Source organism: Muscardinus avellanarius (assembly GCF_963383645.1).
Source record: "Muscardinus avellanarius genome assembly, chromosome: 22".
Taxonomy (NCBI): domain Eukaryota; kingdom Metazoa; phylum Chordata; class Mammalia; order Rodentia; family Gliridae; genus Muscardinus; species Muscardinus avellanarius.
In genome coordinates this window covers 16,865,263-16,885,298 of record NC_137808.1, presented here as the reverse complement: position 1 = coordinate 16,885,298, position 20,036 = coordinate 16,865,263, and the positions used below count along the sequence as shown (strand labels likewise).

General features: G+C 52.1%; 1 protein-coding gene and 1 pseudogene across 2 annotated transcripts in view; one reads left to right on the top strand and one right to left on the bottom strand.

Annotated features, from left to right (window-relative positions):
- Positions 1-20,036, bottom strand: part of LOC308278474 (mitochondrial intermembrane space import and assembly protein 40-like) — a 207,554-nt pseudogene that overhangs the window by 108,559 nt on the left and 78,959 nt on the right. The gene's annotated exons all lie outside the window — the stretch shown is intronic.
- On the top strand, positions 830-18,156 carry LOC308278387 (protein SEC13 homolog; the record flags this gene model as incomplete). Its single annotated transcript, XM_080718140.1, is given in 10 exon segments — positions 830-868; positions 1,967-2,011; positions 4,392-4,455; positions 4,458-4,506; positions 7,201-7,336; positions 14,554-14,687; positions 14,788-14,911; positions 14,978-15,124; positions 16,860-16,991; positions 18,040-18,156. Coding segments are annotated over 10 exon segments (987 nt in total).

The following is a 20,036-nucleotide window of genomic DNA, read 5'->3' as shown; positions in this document are numbered from 1 at the left end:
CAAACTGAACTCTTTGGTCGTGTGTGTGTGTGTGTGTGTGTGTGTGACTGGAGGTGGAACACAGGGGCTTTTCTCCCTCCGGGCTATACTCCCAGACCTATTTTTATACTTTATTTGGAAACAGGGTCTCACTAAGTTGCTGAGAGCCACACTCAGTAGCTGAGGCTGGCTTCGAACCTGTGCGATCCTCCTGTCTTAGCCTCCCAAGCGCGGGGATTACACGAGTGCACCACCACGCCCGGCTTTGGTCCTCTTTTTAATCCAAAGAATGTAAGAGAATAGTGTCTGAGCAAAGAAAAAATGTCAATAGTTTTGTTTATATGTTCAGTTGGTGAATATTCAGTGAGTTCCTTCTCTTTGCAGTGCTATGCTGAATGATTTTATTAATTTATTAATTTATTGTGCTACTGGGGATTGAACCAAGGGACGATACACAGCTGAGCTTAATCCCCAGCCCTGTTTGTTTGTTTTTTCCAGTACTAGGGTGGAACCCAGGGACATTCTACCTCCAAGCTACACCCCCAGCCCTATTTTGTTTTATTATTTATTTTGAAACAGGGTCTCACTGAGTTGCAAAGGGCCTCACTAAGTAGCTGAGGCTGGCCACGACCTCAGTCCTCCTGTCTCAGCCTCCCAAATGCTGAGATTGCAAGCGTGCGCCACTACGCCCGGCTTTTTTTTTTTTTTTTTTTTTGACACAGGGTCTCACTAAGTACCTACACTGGGCTTAAACCTGTAGTCCTTCCTCAGCCTCCACAGTTAGTGGGGTTACAAGCCTGCACCACTGCCCCTGGCCTTTGAAATTGTTTGAAGAGATTAAAAACTGAGCATGACTCAGACCATAGCTCTCAAGAGCTCCCCTTCCAGGGTGAGAAGAAACAGCAGAAAGTGTTGTACATGTTTGTGGCTGAAAATGTTCAAGAATCCAGCCAGTTGGGGTTTTACTTAGAGTTTTTTTTTTTTTTTTTTTTTTTTTTTGGTGGTACTGGGGTTCCTGGAAGCCCTTCTACCTCCGGGCTACACTCCCAGACCTATTTTATATTTTTGAAACAGGGTCTCTTACGCCAGCGCGGCTGGCTTCGAACCTGCGCGATCCTCCTGTCTCCGCCTCCCAAGCGCGGGGATTACAAGTGTGCGCCACCACGCCCGGTCTTTACTTAGAGTTTTAAAGAAGGGAGCCTGGCCGTAACTGAATGGGGAGGACATCGGTGGCCATGACAGCTGTGTCCCAGACCCATAAACTTTTGAACCCTGAATGCCATTAGACGTAACAGTCCATGATCTGTCACCAGTGGTAGGCCAAGGAGCAGCCTCAGGAGAGGTGTATGTCAGGTTGCCAAGTCTTAGATAACAACCATGGGGTTTTTTGTTTTTGCGATACTAGGGATTGAACCTATAGTCATTCTACCTCTGAGCTACACCCCAGCCTTTTTTATTTTTTGTTTTGAAACAGGGTCTCACTAGGTTGCTGAGAGCCTCACTAAGTTGCTAAGGATGAACTCAAATCTGCGATCCTCCCGGCTCAGCCTCCCAAGCACTGGGATTACAGGTGTTCACTGCCATGCCTGGCTTTTTATTTTTTACTTTTCAGACAGGGTGTCACTGCATTGCCCAGGCTGGCCTTGAACTTGCAGCCCCCCTGCCTCAGCCTCCCAAGTCGCAGTTCATGTCGCCCTCGCAGGGCAGGCTCCTGTAAGGTGTGCACAACACATTAAAGCATTTATCTTCCCGTGCTGGGTTCTGGATGAGCAGCTTCTCAGTGGCCAGAGCTGCCTCGCACTCCTGTCTGTATGCATCCTCAGCATGGTGCGCCCTGAGAAGGAACACAGAGCGAGTGTCTGTAGAGCGCATGCGTAGGCGAGGGAACACATGGCGTTGAGAATCTGAAAAGCCGCCTGTGGGCCTCAGGAGAGGATTGTGTGGGAACTGCCATCACTCAAGTCACCAGCTGTGTTTTTTGTTCTAGGTGTCAGTAATTAACACTGTGGACACCTCCCAGGAGGACATGATTGTAAGTATTTAACCCTCCTGCTGGGCGTTCCTGGGAGGAAGGAGGTTTGGCTTTAGCTCACTTTCTCTTGGTCATTCCTGAAGGCGGGCGTGGCTTTGCGCTAGTTTGAGTGAGGCCTTGGTCATTATCCCCACAGTGTCCCTGGGTTGGCAGGGCTGTCAGAGCCCGTCGCTGTGTTGAGGGGCACAAGGGATGGTGTGGGGCTTGGGGCCCTCTCTTCGGCCAGCACAGTGCCATGTTCTGGGATGGGGGCTGTGTGGGTGCAGAGGTGTCGCTGTTGTCTTCCTGCCGTATTCCTCCTGCTGCCGCTTCTCAGCGCCAGTGGGTAAGGGTTATGTGCAGAGAGAGCACCACAGAGCTTTCTGCAACTTACTGAGACCCTGGTTTAAAATAAAGAATAAAAAACAGGGCAGGAGGTGTAGCTTGGAGGTCGAATGCCGCTGGGTTCCATCCGCAGACCCTCAAAAAAAAGACCACACCTTCTTGGAGATGGTGAGGCACCTTGGGCAAAAAGGTCTCAACAGAGACTTTATAGCCAGGAACTTTGTGAGCCAGCCTCAGTTTCCTCATGGGAAAAATAATGGGCATGCTCCTATTTATATGAGGAACAGGTGAGGCAAAATAATAATTAATGAGCTAGGCGTGGTGGCACATGCTTATAATCCCAGTATTTGGGAGGCTAAGTCAGGAAGATCACAGATTCATGGCCAGCCTGCAGTGACTTATTGAGACCCTGTTTCAAAGTTTAAAATAGGGTTGGGGGTATAGTTCAGAAGTGGAGTGCCCCTGGGTTCCAATCTCAGTAACACACACACCCCAAACAAACCGAAAACCCCATGTAGCAACTCTTGAAGCAGACGTAATCATTAGGCCCATGTAAAGAAGTGGAAAAACTGGGCGTGGTGGCTCAGGCTTGGGAGGCTGAGACAGGAGGATCGCACAGGCTTGAAGCCAGTCTCAGCTACTTAGTGAGGCTCTCAGCAACTTATTGAGACCCTGTTTTGAAATAAAATACAAAAATATAGGTCTGAAGTGTAGCTCAGAGGTTTAAAAGTCCCTGGGTTCCACCCCCAGTAGCACAAAAACAAAACATAAAAAGATATGGAAACTGAGAGGTGAGTGTATTCAACAGCTGCCAGCAGATGAGCCAGGGAGATGAGGTGGAATCTCCTGGGTACATACATTTCTTCCCATGGTGAGTTAGCACGTGCTGGACAAGAGCCTTGGAATCCATCTGCACTGCCTGTGTCCCGGGTCAACAAGGCCTTGGAGCAGCGGGGCTGGCTTCAGAGAATCCGAGCCGGGCGTGGTGGCTCATGCCTGGAAGCCCAGTACTTGGAAAGCTCAGACAGAAGGATCACAGGTTTGAGGACAGCCTCAGAAAGTAGTAAGACTCATCAACTTAGCAAGACCCTGTTGCAAATTAAAGAATAAAATAGGGCTAGGGTTAGCTCAGGAGTAGAATGCCCCCAGGTTCAGACAGACACACAGATAGACAGACAGACAGACAGACACACACACACACACACACACACACACACACACACACACACTGTTGTCTTTGGGTAGGGAGGAGAGAAAGGAGCGTTGAGACCAACACAAGTGCTTCCTTGGAAAAGAAGGACTTGCTCCTGGTAACCACACCAGTGACAAGTGAGCGTTCCTGACCCCAGGGGGGACAGCTAGGAAAGTGGCACCCAGTGGCAGAGGCGGAGCCAGCAGGGGAGGAGCCAGGGTCAAGGAGCATCTACATGGTTCCCGGGAGAACAGGTGTCCCAACGGGAAGGAGCTATGGACAGCAGCTGCTGGGGGTTGGGCAGCATCCAGGAGTCAGGTCCCCGAGCTGCAAGGCTGCCAACGGCAACTCCAGGCGTTGCTTCCCTTGGTGGAGAGTCTGGGTTGCCAGCTCACTAGATGAAGGAAGTTGACCAGAAAGCCGGTAGAAAGGTCCACAAAGGATCCAGGGTTGGGCCAGAGGAAGGCACTCAGGCACCTGAGTGGAACTCTTTCCAGGCCAGAAGTGGACTGTAGAGACCCCAAAGAGGACCCACAAGTATCAGGCTTGGGGTCCCTTCCCCAGTAGCCCAGGGTCTGGAGAGAAAGGAGGATGCCAGTCCAGCTTTGTCCCCACCCCCATCATGAGGTGGGATGGGGCCTTTCCTGGAGCTCATAGAGGATGTGCAGAACTGTCTGGCTATAGCTTGTCCATTCTAGTAAGAGGCTCCCTAGCAGGGATGTGCAGGTCCACACGCTAGGTTCCTGCCCAGGGTGGTGATTCACCAAGCTCAGTGATTTCAGGGAGACGGGTCCAGACAGCACTGCTGGTGACTGCCCCATTTCAGCTGCCCACCCAACTTCTCGAGCTGTCTTTCCTTTGCAGCACGACGCCCAGATGGACTATTACGGCACCCGCCTAGCAACCTGCTCCTCAGATAGGTCCGTCAAGATTTTGATGTGCGCAATGGAGGGCAGATCCTCATCACCATCGTCAGGGGGTGAGTGCCGTGGTCCCTGCTCACCTCCCATATTTCCTCCAGAAGACCCGGGCAAGGGGCAGCCTGCCCTGGCTTCTCCATCCACTTACCCTCAGCCGGGGCTCAGCCCGCTTTCTGCTCAGGCCATGCGTGGAGGTCCCAACAGTGCCTGGCACCGGCTGACCTTCAGTGTGCCTGGCCGCTGGTGATTCAGAGTGGTCTGCGCAACCTTTGTGTGCACGGTTAGCCTGTGTGTTAGGAGGAGCGCTGGACCATCGCTGAGAGAACACCTGTGGGGTCCGGTCGCTCTTCATGGCTTCCCGGCACGTGCTCAGTGGGCCCTCGTTGCCGAGCGTGGATACCCTCCGACTTGCTCAGCTCCTTGCGTGGTCCTGCGTGGTCCTACGGCCACGTTTCTACTGCTCACCCTCACTTCACGCCCCTCACAGTTGAGGGTTTTAACCTGGGTTCCACGAGTCTCCAGGGGCTCTGGATAGAATTCAGGGTGTAGTGAACCAAGACAAGGAAGGATCCAACCCGTGTCGTATTTGTAGCACCTGTGTTCATATTTACCCCCAATCGCAGTCACCGGTATCTTCATCTTAGTTTATGGACCTGTCTCCGCAATCATTTGTGCTCATCACGGAGGTTATCAGAAGTCAGGAGGTTTGGAACCATGGAGGTTATCAGACGTGCCAGTGGAGTTTGTTACTTGATGTGTGTCATTGCTTTATAAATTGTTTTATTTTTTTTGGGGGGGGGTGACTGAGCATGATGGCACAGGTCTATAATCACAGTACTTGGGAGACTGAGACAGGAGGGTATCAGGTTTGAGGCCAGCCTCCGCAACTTTTTGACACTGTTTCAAAAATAAAAAAATAAGCTGGACATGGTGGTGCATGCTTGTAATCCCCATGCTTGGGAGTCAGAGACAGGAGGATCGCGCATGTTTGAAGCCAGCTGTGCAGGCTTAAGAGACCCTGTTTCCAAATTAAAAAAAAAAAAAAAAGTATAAAAATAGGTCTGGGATTGTAGCCTAGAAGTGGAAGAGTGTCCAGGAACCCCAGTACCACCAAAATTAATTAATTAATTAAAAATAAAAAATAAACTGTAGTGTTGCTTAAAGGTAGAACTCTAATGGCTATGATCCTTAGTGCCAAAAAAAAGTGTTTTTTTTTAACATTTTGATAACTGCAGTTCAAGATAATGGGATTTTCTTTGAAGCCTAGCTCTGTGACTTGGGTGATGTTCTGAGAAGGAGTTACTACCCTTCACCACCCTGCACGACGGGGAGGAGCCATCAGGCAGGTGCACAGTGAGCGTCCACCGGAATTGCAGCAGGAATGGAGGCCCGGTCCATTTAAGTGGGGAGGGACCTGAAAGTGGCCCTTCTGATGTCCCCAAGCCCCATCTCCCGCTCACCTCCTGGTCAACACTGAGAATAGGGCGTGGGGCCAGACACCTCTATGGAGCTCTGCTAGTTGTTGGGAATCTGAGACAGCTTGGCTTCTTCACTGCAGCTCCTCTGTGGCCTCTGTAGCCACACGTGTGGTCAGTGAGTGACCAGGCAGCTCTAGGGCTGAGGCCCAGGGTGTGGGAGTGACCAGGTGGCTCTAAGGGCTATATCTGTGGTCAGCGAGTGACCAGGGCGGCTCTGCGATCGAGTCCGCAGATATCTCTAACGGGTATCCAGTGGGATTTTTTTCAGATGGAGACCGAGCCATAGGTGGACACGGCTCTGGTATGCAGTCCAGAGCTTAGGGGAGCAGGTTTGGAGGACCTGGGCTCTTGGCATCTTGCCATGCTACCTGTGCATGGGAGAGATGGCCCCTGTGCAAGGCCTGGTGGGCACGCACTCAGATAGTGCCTGGCCTGAGAGCAGCCGACAGAGATCAAAAGAGAAGACGCGGCAAGCCTGTAATTATGGTACTTGGAGCTGAGATAGGAGATTGCAGTCTCCAGTCCAGCCTCAGCCTGGTGAGGCTCTCTGCAGCTCAGACCGTTTCAAAATAAAAAGTAAAAGCTGGGCGTGGTGGTGCACGCTTGTAATCCCCGCGCTTGGGAGGCAGAGACAGGAGGATCGCGCAGGTTCGAAGCCAGCCACGCGCGCTGGCTTAGGAGACCCTGTTCCCAAATAAAAATGTAAAAATAGTTCTGGGAGTGTAGCCCGGAGGTAGAAGGGCTTCCAGGAACCCCAGTACCACCCAAAAAATAAAAAAATAAAAAAATAAAAAGTAAAATAGGGCTGAGAGTATAGCTTAGACGTAGAATGCCCCTGGTTTCAATATCCAGTAACACATGAAAGAAAAGTGGGGAGGAGGCTGTGCCTTCTGAGCGATGGAGGAGTAGTGGGCAGTATCCACGCTGGTCAGACCCAGCCTCTCCTGAAGCGGGCATCGGGCCGGGACTTGTGGCGGAGCCGGACCCTGTCGGAGCATCAGGGTCACCACACCCCGGCTGCTAGCTGTGTTCAGTGGCAAGGCTCTGCCTGGCTGGCACAGGGAGGCCAACTTGGCATCCTGGCTGAATGCCCAGGGCTGTGTGGCCTCAAGTCGTTTGACCTGTGTGGGCATCAGGGTCCTCGCTGTCCAGTAATCTTCCCTTCTGGAGTGACTCTCTGTGTCATCTCAGCCTGCCAGGGAAGCCAGTCAGTTGTGTGCAGAATGTAAATGGTGCCTGGTAGGGCACCTGAGCAGCCTCTCCTCTCCTCTGCAGACACGAAGGCCCCGTGTGGCAGGTGGCCTGGGCACACCCCATGTACGGCAACATCCTGGCCTCCTGCTCCTACGACCGCAGAGTGATCATCTGGAAGGAGGAGGGCGGCACCTGGGAGAAGACCCATGAGCACTCATGAGTCCTCAGGTGTGTGGCCTTCATTTTCAGGCTGTTCTAAGCAATACCCCCAGCTCGCGTGTGTGTGTGTGTGTGTGTGTGTGTGTGTGTGTGTGTGTGTGTGTGTGTTACTGAGGATGGAACCCAGGGACATTCTACCTCTGAGCTACATTTCCAGCCCTATTTTTTTATTCTTTATTTTGAACCAAGAGCTCACTGAGTTGCAAAGGGCCTCACTAAGTAACTGAGGCTGGCTTTGAACCTGTACAGTCCTTCTGTCTCAGCCTACCAAATGCTGGGATGACAAGTGTGTGCTTTTTTTTTTTCTTTTTGTGGTACTGGGGTTCCTAGAAACCCTTCTATTTCTGGGCTACACTCCCAGACCTATTTTATATTTTTTATTTGGAAACAGGGTCTCTTAAGCCAGCAAAGATGGCTTCAAACCTGCACAATTCTCCTGTCTCCGCCTCCCAAGCGTGGGGATTACAAGCATGCGCCACCACGCCTGGCCTGGCCTTATTTTTTATTTTGTAACAGCCTCACTAAGTTGCTGAGGCTGGCTGTTAACCTGTGGTCCTCCTGTCTTAGCCTCCCGAGTGCTCCAAGGACTTATAAGCATGTGCCCCCACGCCTGGCCCAATAGCCTGTTTCTGAATTGGGATTTGTGAGGGGGTATTGTTTTGAATCTTTATATATTCTAGATATTAGTCCTCTCAGAGGAGTAGGGCCAAGTTGTCCTCCAGATCTAGGCTCTCTCTTCAGACTCTTGATTGCTTCCTTCACTCTACAGAAGCTTTTAACTTGGTGGCACCCAGTTACTGATTCTCTTTGTCATTTCTTGAGCTACAGGGTCTTGCCAATGTTTTGGTTTTATTTCTAGGTTTTTTGATCCTTTTTTTTTTTAAGGTTCTTGAGGTTGAACCCAGGGGCATTCTGCCCTCTGACGTACACTCCCACCCATTTAGTGTATGAATGTATGTATGTATTTTTTTGAAGCAGGGTCTTGCTCAGGTGCCAAGGGCCTCACTAAGTTGCTGAGGCTTTGAATTTCCATCCTCCTGTCTCAGCCTCTCCAGTACAGGGATTGCAGGCGCGCGCTCCACGCCTGTCTTGATCCATCTCGAGTCGCTTTTGTGCAAGGAGCAGGACTCTATTTTCACTCTTGCATGTGCACATCTATTTTCCCAACGCCCTTTGTTGAAAGGGCTCTTTTCTCCAACGTATGCGTTTGGCACCTTTGTGAAAAAGCATTGGCCTCAGGTGTGAGGATTTTTCTCTGTATCGTCTGTTCTATTCCATTGGTCTATGGGCCTGTTTTTTTGTGCCAATTCCATGCTGTTTTTGTAACTGTAGTCTTGTAGTTCAGTTTGAAGTCAGGTATCATGATACCTTCTGCACGGTTCTTATTGCTTAGGATTGGATTGGCTATTCTAGGTCTTTTGTTCTTACATGAATTTTAGGCCTTTTCCCCCCTAAAGAATGACTTTTCCTTCGATATTAGGGATCGAACCCAGGGCCATTCTACCTTCGAGCTACAACCCCAGCCCTATTTGTGGTTTTTTTTTTTTTTTTTTTTTTTTTTGCTTTGAAATAGTGTCACTAGGTTTCAGAGTTTCCCAACATGCTGTGGCTCCAACTTGTGATCCATCCTCCTGTCTCATCTCCCCAAGGACTGGGATTACAGGTGTGTACCACCACGCCTATACCTTCCCAGAGTATCATGGGCTTTTTGACTATTAATTCTACTTCTCCAAGAACACCGGAGGTCTTCCCATCTCCTATAGTCTTCTGCCTTCTTCATTTCTTTCTTCAGTGTCTGTGATTTTTATTGTAGGGGTTTCTTACTGCCTATTTTTTTTTTTTTTTTTTTTTTTTTTTGTGGTGGTGGTACTGGGGATGGAACTCCGCTTCCAGACCTATTTTATATTTTTATTTGGAAACAGGGTCTCTTAAACCAGCGAGGCTGGCTTCAAACCTGCGCGTTCCTCCTGTCTCCACCTCCCAAGCACGGGAATTACAAGTGTGTGCCACCATGCCTGGCCTTCTTACCACTCTTGTTAGGTTTATTTTTTTTTTGTTTTTATCCTTACTGTGAATGGAATGTTTTCCAGACTTCTTTTTAGTGGATTTGTGATTGATGTATAGAAAAGCTATTAAGCCAGGTGTAGTGGTGCAGGCTTGTAATCCCAGTAATGGAGAGGCTGAGACAGGAGAATTGCAGGTTCGAGGCCAGCCTCAGCAAGCAGTGAGACTCTTCATCAACCTAGTGAGACCCTATTTCAAAAATAAAAATAAAATAGGGTTGGGGATGGTGCTCAGAGGTACTACTTAAAAAAAAAAAAAACAAGGCCGGGCCCGGTGACGCACGCTTGTCATCCCCGCACTTGGGAGGCAGAGACAGGAGGATCTGCTAGTTTGAAGCCAGGCTCGCTGGCTTAAGAAACCTTTTTTCCAAAAAATATATAAAATAGGTCTGGGAGTGTAGCCCGGAGGTAGAAGGGTTTCCTGGAACCTCAGTATCACAAAAAAAAAAAAAAAAAAAAAGAAAGAAAAACAGGCTGTGTGTGGTGGTGCACACTTGTAATCCCAGCATTCAGGAGGCTGAGACTGGTGGATTGCGGTTCATGGACATCCTCAGCTACTTAGTGCGGCCCTCTGCAACTCAGACCCAGTTTCAAAGTAAAGAATAAAAATGGGGCCGGGGGTGTAATTCAGAGGTCAAATGCCCCTGTGTTCCATCTCTAGACCCGGAAAAAAAAAGCTATTGATTTTTTTTAAGTTGAATTTGTATTCAGCTACTTTGCTGAATTTGTATATCTGCCCTGGAGTCTTCTGGTTGAGTTTTTTTGGGTCTTCTGAGTATAGAATCATATCATCTGCAATTATAGATAATTTAAATTCCACTATTTTGATTTATTTCCCTTTAAATTTTTTCTCTTGCCAAATTCCCCTGGCTCATAAGATTTTAAGAAATTAATAAATGCCTGAGCCCCGGGCGGGGGTCGTGCGGGGCACACCGGAACCCCGGAAGAACCGGGGCCCAGGTCGCAGGACCCTGGGTTTTGGCAGGGTCACGTCGGGCACACCGGACCCCCGGACAAACCGGGGCACAGGTCAAAAGGCCCTGGGTCCTGATTGGGGGTCACGCGGGGCCGCCGGACTCCCGGAAGAACTGGGGCCCAGACTGCAGTGGGACCGAGTGCTTGATATACAACCTCCTCAAACCACACATACTGCCTTCTCTTATTTAAAAAAAAAAAAAAAAAAGGAAAAGAAAATATCAGAGAGGGGTCAGGAGTGCTGTGCCGGCTGCCAGGATACTGGGAAATCCAGACAAAACTTATCCAACTGAACTGGCACTTTTGGGAAAATTCCCCGTGAAGGAGGACTGTGTCTTCTCTACATCCTTAAGAATCCTGGACATCACCTGTAAGGAGAGAGTTTAACGGAGACCTAGGAGGAAGGCGGTGTTGGAAGCGATCGCCGTGATGGCGGTGGAGACTTGTATTCGGGAGAGGCAGAAATCTGATCCTACCAACCTTATCTTCTGGAGAAATTACCCCAAACATCAAATGCTACCGTCGCGCATGCTTAGGAACACTGGACAACATGCAAAGTGGGAAAAGAGCTTGGGAAAGATTTGAAATGGTGGAGGCAGTGGCAGTGGCAGCGGCCAGGACTCAGGGGAGGCAGAGATCTGATGCATTACACCTGGAACTTGTTGAAGAAATAACCCCAGAGGTAGAATGCTACCACCACACACCCTCAGGAATGTGGGACAACCTGCTGGGTGAAGAGGGTTCTCGGATCGGACTCCGCCGAGGGGTAAGACCAGTGCCAGGGCTAGCAAGGCTGGGAGCGGAGCCTGCTGTGAGGCAAGGCCGGTGCTGGGGCCTCCTAGGCCAGGATAGGAGCCTGCCGAGGGTTTAGGCTGGTGCCAGGGTCAGCAAGGCTGGGATCAGATCCTGCCTTGAGGCAAGGCCAGTGCTGGGGCCTCTGAGGCCGGGATCGGAGCCAGCCGAGGGGTTAGGCCGGTGCGGGTGCCAGCGAGGCCAGAATCGGGGCCTCCCCTGAGGCAAAGCCGGTGCTGGAGCCAGCGAGGTCGGGATCAGAGTCCTCCGGGTGGCCAGGCCACTACTGGGGCCGTCAAGAGTGGGATCGGAACTTGCAATGCGACATGCACAGAGAAATATCACAGAAAATAAAAACCAGATGCTTCCCCTAATTAGCAAAAACTAGAAGGAAAGGGGAAACGGGGAGGTCGAGTTATAGAAAGGGCCCTATAGAGAAGCATTTAAGGTGACCAATCAGAGGGGATGGGATGGGGGAGGATGAAACCTCTTTAAAACTCAGGAGGTGCTTAAACAAATGTATCAAAGATAATCACCCATCAAGTATGGGATCGAGGCGGGGGAAATGGGATGGGGATTGGATGAGGGCTAATTGGATGATGTGTGCTTGTATATCCTCTCAAGTCTTGTATTCCAATGTGATGTATGATTACAATGCACCAATTAAAATATTAAAAAATAAAAAAAATACAGATCTGAATAGTAGGAAAAATAAATGTGTGTGTGTGTGTGTGTGTGTGTGTGTGTGTATATATTTTTTTTTTTTTTTGGTGGTAGCTCAGAGGTAGAACACCCCTACGTTCAATCCCTGGTAGCCCCTCACACACAAAATTAGTGTATTTTGTGTGTTTGTGTTTGTGTCTATGACTTTCTCTGCTTGAATGCACAAGGCCTTGGGTTCAATCCCCATTACCACAAGTAATGAATCCAACAGAGGGAAGGAGTGGCAGGCCTGGATCACCCGCGTCTGTGGTGTTCTTGTGCAGATAGCCCGGTCTCGTTCTAAGTCTGTGTGGAATTCACACAGCAAACCCGTCCCCTAACCTTGTTTCTTGCATGTTGGCACCAAGTATTCAGATTCAGGACTCAATGTCATCTTTCCCTGAAGCAACTCAAAAGCTTAGTTTGTAGACAATGTAGTATGAAAGTAGGCAACTGCTCAGGCATCAGCGGTGTGTGTGTGTGTGTGTGTGTGTGTGTGTGTGTGTGTGTGTGTGTGTTTCTGAGGATGGAACCCAGGGCATTCTACCTCCGAGCTCCATCCCCAGACTCGACACCTGGGTATGTATTGTTTGCATAGCATTGAGACCACCTGAAACCCCCACCCTGTGTTGACGCCACACCTACGTCAAACCCACACACCCGGCCTCTGCGAGACAGGCGAGCACAGGCCAGAACCCCATGAGAGGTTTGCAGTTCTCTTGGCAATGCGAAGGATAAGTTATCAGGCTTTGCTCACGTAACACGTGGCACCAGGTGCTGTGGTCCCTGCGCCGGTCCCGCAGTCTTTATTTTTGTACTGGGGACTTATCTCAGGGGCATTCTGCCTCTGAGCTACACCTGCAGCCCACCTCCCCTTTTGTTTGGAAACAAGGCCTTTCTTAGTTGCTGAGGCTGCCTCGAACTTGCGATCCTCCTGTCGCAGACTCCCAAGTACTGAGTTATGGGCAAGCGCCACTGCCCGCAGGCAGCACAGCTTCTGAGTTCGGGGAGGCGGGTTGAATAACTGGGCTAGTGTGGATCGCGCGGCTATAAACGTGGGTTTGTGGAAATCTATCTGTACTTCTGGGTGGATGCTGAGGAGTGGCGTAGCTGGGTCACAGGCTGGCGCTGTCCCTGCGCGTGGCGGGCTCTGTGGAGCTGATTACAGCCTGCGGCAGCAAGCACACACTGCTCCCCGTGTCCTCGCTGCGCTCATTCTTGGCGATTGCCATTCTGACTGGCACTGCTGGGCCTCAGTGCGCTTCTGACACGCACCCCCGATTGGGGCACTGGGGACTCGGCTGTGGAACTCTACCTCTCAGCTATAGCCCCAGCCCTTTCACACCCCAGACTGTGTCATTTTTATTTAGAAACAGGGTCCCGCTAAGTTGCTGAGGCTGGTCTCGAACCTATGATCCTCTCAAATACTGGGATTACAGGTTGTGCCACTCCACCTAGCCTGACTCTTCCCTATCCTTTTCATACGGATGCCAGTTTATCTATTTAGGAGATTGAACTCAGAGACATTCTCTTTGTGGGTTATGCCTCTGGCCCAGTTTATTTATTTGGAAACAGGGTCACTAGGTTGATGAGTCTCGCTCCTTGCTGGGGCTGGCCTCAAGCCTGCGATGCTCCTGTGTCAGCCTCCCTAGTGCCAGGATGACAGGCGTGCATTACAGTGGGGCCCAGGCCTGCCACCTGGGGAGGTCCTCACTGGAAGTCTACGCCCACCAGACGCCCCTCCCTCACAAGCCACCTCACACGCCGGAGGCTATAACTTCAAAGTTGAGTTTTGGGAATACATTTTGGTAGAAAACTAACCTTTGAAACTTAACACTTGTGATCCATGGAGTCACCCTGGAGTTGGGCTCTGCAGGCCACTCTCTGTGAAACTGGGAGCCCTGGTGCTTCAAGAGAAGTAAGTGATGGCTGTGGTTCCTGTGCTGGAAGGAGAGAGTGGACCAAGAGAACAGGGGGAAGGAGCAGGGAGCCTTTGCAGACATGCGGTGGGACGGTTGGAGGCTCAGGAAGGAGCCACAGGCCACGCGGGCGGTGGCCTCAGGTGGCTCCTGCTGGAGGCTGCAGCAGCAGCTGGTTCGGGCGGGCAGCTCGAGAGCAGAGGGATGTGCAGCAGGGAAGTTCCCTGCCTCCGACTCAGACTCACCGCCTGGCCAACCCTGGTGGTCCTCCTGCCCACACCTTGAGGCTCCTTCTTCCTTGGTCCCCATGATGTCTCCCCGTCAGTCCCTTCCAGTACAAGAACTGCACTTCCCACAGGCTTGAAGCTCCTGCGCTCCCGGGTTCATAGAGAATGCACCACAGAGATCAATTCTAGGGTGGCATCATGACTTACAGCATTACATAAGACAAATGACATCAGTTATAATAACAACACATCCTCTGAAGCCAGGGCCGTCGGTGGCGCTGGATGTGCGTGGCGTCGGTCCCGCCGTGCCTCCCGAGGGTGGGCGGCCTCGCCTGCTTTCTTCTCTGCTTAGTCACTGCAGCCTATGACTTGGTGTTTTCTGTGTTGATACCACTTCTTTTAAGTAGTCGTTATTGCTCTGTATAATTACACGTAGTAATGACGTCCACAGCCGCGCATTCGCCCACCCTCAGCCCGCTGCACCCACCGTGGGCAGTTGCGCCTCAGGTTCACGCCCTCGCCTCGTCTCCTTTGCAGATCGGCTGCAACGCGGTCAGCTGGGCCCCGGCCGTGGTCCTCGGGAGTCTGATCGACCAGCCATCGGGACAGAAGCCCGCTTACATCAAGAAGTTTGCGTCTGGCGGCTGCAACAACCTCATCAAGCTTTGGAAGTGAGCTGACCCCTGCCGCCCCGGTCACCCCAAGGGCACCGTCCTTCTCCGCACCTGTGCAAGCTGCGGAGGACGCTGAGCTGGACTCTGCTCTCCACAGGGAGGAGGAGGACGGCCAGTGGAGAGAGGAGCAGAAGCTGGAGGTGCACAGTGACTATGTGCGCGACATGGTCTGGCTACCGTCCATCGGCCTGCCCACCAGCACCATCACCAGCTTCTCCCAGGTCAGCCTCGCCCGCACGCTTGCTCAAGCTGCGCAGCCTCCCGCGTCTAACCCACCCTCCCCGCAGGACGGCCGCGTCTTCATGTGGACCTGTGACGACACCTCGGGCAACATGTGGTCCCCCATGTTGCTGCACAAATTCAACGACTTCGTGTGGCACGTGAGCTGGTCCATCACGGCCAACATCCTGGCCGTCTGCGGAGGGGACAACAAGGTAAGCGCTGCCGGCCAAAGCCAGGGCCCAGGCCACGTGCACAGAAGGCTCCGAGGCCTCCACTTCCTCTGCCCTGCGGGAATCTCACCTACACAGCATGTGGTTACTGAGCCTGGTTCTTACAGAGCTCGCCCTGTCCCTGTCCAGCAGAGGGAGCCCGGTGAAGACAAGCCTCCACAAAGACTTGACATTGTTTTCAGGTTTTTAATCACATTTTTATTTTGCAGTACTGCGGTGGAACCCAGGGGCATTCTACCCTAGTGTTCCAGCCCAGCCTGTTTTTTATTCTTTATTTTGAAACAGGGCCTCACTAAGCAGCTGAGGCTGGCCGTCTCAGCCTCCCACATGCTAGGATTATAAGAATGTGACCCCCAGGCTCACACTTTTCTCTCTTTTTGCAGTACTAGGGATGGAACCCGAGGGTATTCTACCTCCACGCTACATCCCCAGCCCTGTTGTTTTTATTCTTTATTCTGAGACAGGGTCTGAGTTACAGAGAGCCTCAGTATTAGCTGAGGCTGTCCACAAACCGCGATCCTCCTGTCTCAGCCTCCCGAATGCCCAGCTGCATTGACTCATAGGCGCGCCCTGTGCTCTCCCCAGGGACAAACCTTTTCACTCCTGAGCCATTTCTTCTGTAGGCAGCGTCCATAGGCACCGTGGGGTCACACTAAGTTGCTGAGAGCCTCACTAAGTAGCTGAGGCTGGCTTCAAACCTGTGGGATCTTCCTGTCTCAGATTCCCAAGCTCTGGGATTACGAATGTGCGCCACCAACCCGGCTTAGTCTTTTGTATTTTTTGAAAGGGGTTCACTGAGGCCTGCTAAGTAGCTGTGGCTGTCCGTGAACTGTCATCCCCTGGCCTCTGCCTCCCGAACGCTGGGATTACACGTGTGCGCCACCACGCCCGGCTTTTTATAACTAACTTTGAAGCCATGATGTAAATGCATTATAGTTAACAAATAAGCAGAATCATTCCGAAAAACCCTAGAAACTGAAAAAGTCAAAGTAGTTCTAGTTATATGTCAAGTTCATGACAACAACAAAAAATAAATGTGCAAGTCTGTTCTGACTACCTCAGCAGGCTGCGTGTGTGGTACTGTTAGTGGTAACTAATGCTCTTATTCTGAGAGAACAGGCGGCCTTCCCGGGCCCGGCCCACCTTTCGCAGTTGCTCTCGACTTGGAAGGGCCTCAGGCCAGTCCCGGGCCCCGGGCCTGCGCTCCTGGGATCCTGGGGCGCGGTGGCATGGGGTTGCAGGGGCAGCAGCACCGGGCACCTTCCTGTGCCCCAAAGATACCAGAGCAGCCCCGGTGCTGCCTGGCTTATCTAGGATCAACACTGCGGACATGGCATGACGTCCATCCTGGAGGCACTAGGACTGCTGTGTGCGCCGGGAGGCGGCTGAGGACCCTCCGGTCTCCAGGGAGACGAAGCTCGGGGAAGGATGGTGATGGGAGCAGGAGCCTGCTGGTGGCGCAGCTCCTGTGTTCTAGCACTTCACTGGCCTTGTCCTATAGGTAACGCCCACACTTGCGCTGGTGCTTTTCAAAGCCATCCACAACTGGGCCCTCGGCCACCTCCCAGCCTGCCATTATGAACCCCAGTGCCTCCTTCCTCCCTGGGACAGGGCGCCCCCGTGCCAGGACCCAGGGCTCGCACACACTGCCTGGGCCGGACACCTCTGTGTAGCCTGCACCCCGAGACGCCTGCACACCCGCGCCCCACCCTGGCAGGCGCTTTTCCCTCACAACAGCCTCTGGAGTCCCATGCTGGCAGCTGCCAGCGCAGAGGCCTTTGTAGAGTGCATCCCCCCCTCTTGGGGTCTGCTCAACTGCCTGAGAGAACTTCCCAGGAATCAACTACGTGTAGCGCCAAGCGCGTTGGCATCTGCGCAACCGCCTGACAGAACTTCCGATAAATCAGCTACATGTAGCCTCTAGCGCTGGTCTGTACAACTGTCTGAACTTCCAACGAGTGAATCTGCAACATGTAGCGCCGAGCGGATATGGAGGGCGTAACTACTCTCCTTGCCCCCACCAGCCTGATTTGGAAATGTTGAGCCTTACTGGCTCATATAATGCTTCCGTGCCTGTGAACCCCTCGTGCACTGGACAATGATTGGCTGCAAGTTACGTACTTTACACATGCGAGGGTGAGCTTTAGCTTGATAGGTTAGGATAGATTCCTGTTGGAAATCACCCTTGGGGTTTCTTGCTTTAAGTTGGGTTGCCTGAGAGAAATAAACGAGATCCTGCTTGACACGTCTAACGGCTCCATGTGGTTTTGTTCGGGGCCGTCGGCACTCAACCTTCCTGGTCAGCCCCACAGCTGACGGGCTGGACCCGTCACCCCCGACTCCCTCCCTCAGTCCTGACTCCATGGCTGAGGCAGTCCCACAGGGACAAGGGACACGCCGCTCCAGGCTGCATCATTACGCTGGGGATGAGACCTGCCGGGGAAGTCGAGGCAGGCCACCTTGTTGAGGTGCCGGGCAGAGATTGTCTGGTGATAGAGATTCCCTGACGGGTCCAGCCAGCACCAGGCCACCACACGCTGCCCCTGGCGAGGAGGGCAGGCGGGGAAGGCACGCAGGCCGCTGGCCTCCTGTGGGGTGGTGCGCGGCGGGGGCCAGGCTGGCCCGGTCAGTCATCTCAAGTCACCAGGGGAGGAGGCATTGGCGGCCGCCACCCTGCCAACCCAGCAATGCCTGAGCGCGCTGGCCCTACTGCTGACTTCTGCCCAGAGGACGGGAACTTTTTTAGTTCCCAAGGAATGTCTGGCAGCCAAGTGCCTCCTGAGAGGAATCATGGGACTAAGGCAAACACGGCTTCCTATAAAGGGAGCTCACGGCCAGCGGACATGACGCCCAGCTGCCCAGGTAGGCGCCCGCCTCAGGCTTGCTGCCCGCCGCAGCTGCCCAGAGCTGCCCCAGCCGCTGGGTCCCGAGGCCGGGCTGGCTCAGGCCTGGGCTACACCAAGGCCTGCTGCAAGCAGCGCGCCCGCCCCCGGGACACCCCACCTGCCGCTTAGCGTCTGTTGGGGGTGGCGAGCATGTGCTGCCCACAGCCTCTCCACAGCCACCTGCCCTGCCCACTGCAGCCATGCCGACCCTGGGGACCATCTGCAGCCTGCTGCTCTTCAGCACGCTCTGGATGGACCTGGCCGCCGTGGGCTCCAGCTTCCCGAGCCCCGAACTCCAGATGTGGCTTCCAGGAGGTGAGGGCTGGAGCCTTAAAGAGAACCGCCCCCTCTCCCCCCAGCAAAAAAGGAGTCCAAGAAGCCGCCCAGCAAGCTGCAGTCCAGAGCCCTGCAGGGCTGGCTCCACCCTGAGGACAGCACAGCTGCCTGGACGGAGGACAAGCTGGAGGTCCAGGTAAGCCAGGCATGGCAAGCTACTCAGGAACCCCAAACCCACACCCAGGGTTGTGTAAAGAGAAAGCATCTTTAACTTTGCCGCAAAAGCCTGGAAATGGAGGAGCCACCAAAGAGAAGCAGGTTACCAGAGCCAGGGGCACACCTGACTCAGCAGACTGAGGCAGGAGGATCGCAGCTTCGAGGCCAACCTTAGCAATGTAGTGACCCTCAGGAACAGGGCAAGACCCTGTTACAAAACACTGAAAGGGCTGGGGGAGGTGGCTCAGAGGTAGAATGCCCTTGGGTTCAATCCCCAGTCTCAAATAAAGGGGTAAGAGAGGACACCCAAGAACACAAGGCAGATGTCGGTCTTGCGAAGGCCTGGCGGTAGCAGGGCTGGGAGAGGAGCCTGAGAGGTACTCACGAAGCCTCGCCTGCTGGGCTTGTAGAACTGATCAACAAATTCAGCAAAGTGTCTAGATACAAAATCAATCTTAAAAAAAGTCAGAAGCTTTTGTGTACACCAACCATGAATCCACTGAAAAAGAAATTCAGAAAACACTTTCACTCAGGATCTGTTCCCCTCTGATGACCTTTACAGTGTAAAATGGCCACTTGTTTCGTTTGGTTTTAGGACTGCTGCTAACAAGTCTAGAATTTGGGATTTATGTCTGATGGGGATACAGATGATGCCAGCAGTCCCCTGTCCTTCCAGATTGCTACATGCGCATGGATAAGGAGGAAGGGTATTGAGAATCCATGTGTGTATATTGTCCCTCTTTCCCTCAGCCAGATTAAGGGCTCTGGTTAGTGCTGTCAGCTCAGCCAATTGCAGCTGGTGGGGAGGGAAAGGTCCTGCTTTCTTTGCCTCAAAGGGTGTGGTAAGGGCATAGCCTGCATACTGTACTCCTTCTTTTACAAATGAACTGCCATCAGTGAATAATCCCATCAGGGCTTCCAAGGGGCCTGTCTGAGAGGTCTGGGTGGGGAGTCCAGAGGTGAGCTAAGGCTTCTTCACAGGAATGGACAGGGCCTTCGGCGTCCTCAGACAGAAAGGTGGAGGGGTTAAGGGTGGTACATTTCTTTAAGGATATGTCTGGCCCTTCCATAAAGATAGCCTAATATTTAAGAATGTGACTGCCTGCAAGCCATAAATGCTCTGGGTAGAGTCTAAAGTACTCTATTGAAGAGAAGTGGTGAAAATGGACATCCTGTTTTTAGGGGTAATTCTTGAAGTTTTTCCCCATTTAGTATGACGTCGGCAGTGGGCTTATTGTAGGTTGCCTTTATGATGTTGAGATATGTTCCTTCTGTTCCAATTCTCTGCAGTGCTTTTATCATAAATGGATGTTGGATTTTATCAAATGCTTTTCAGCATCTATTGAAATGGTCATGTGATTTTTGTCTTTGGTTCTGTTTATATGATGAATTACATGGATTGATTTTCGTATGTTGAACCAGCCTTGCTTTCCTGGGATGAACCCTACCTGGTCGTGATGTATGATTTTCTTTATGTGTTTTTGAATGCGTGTTGCTAGTGTTTTGTTTAGCAGTTT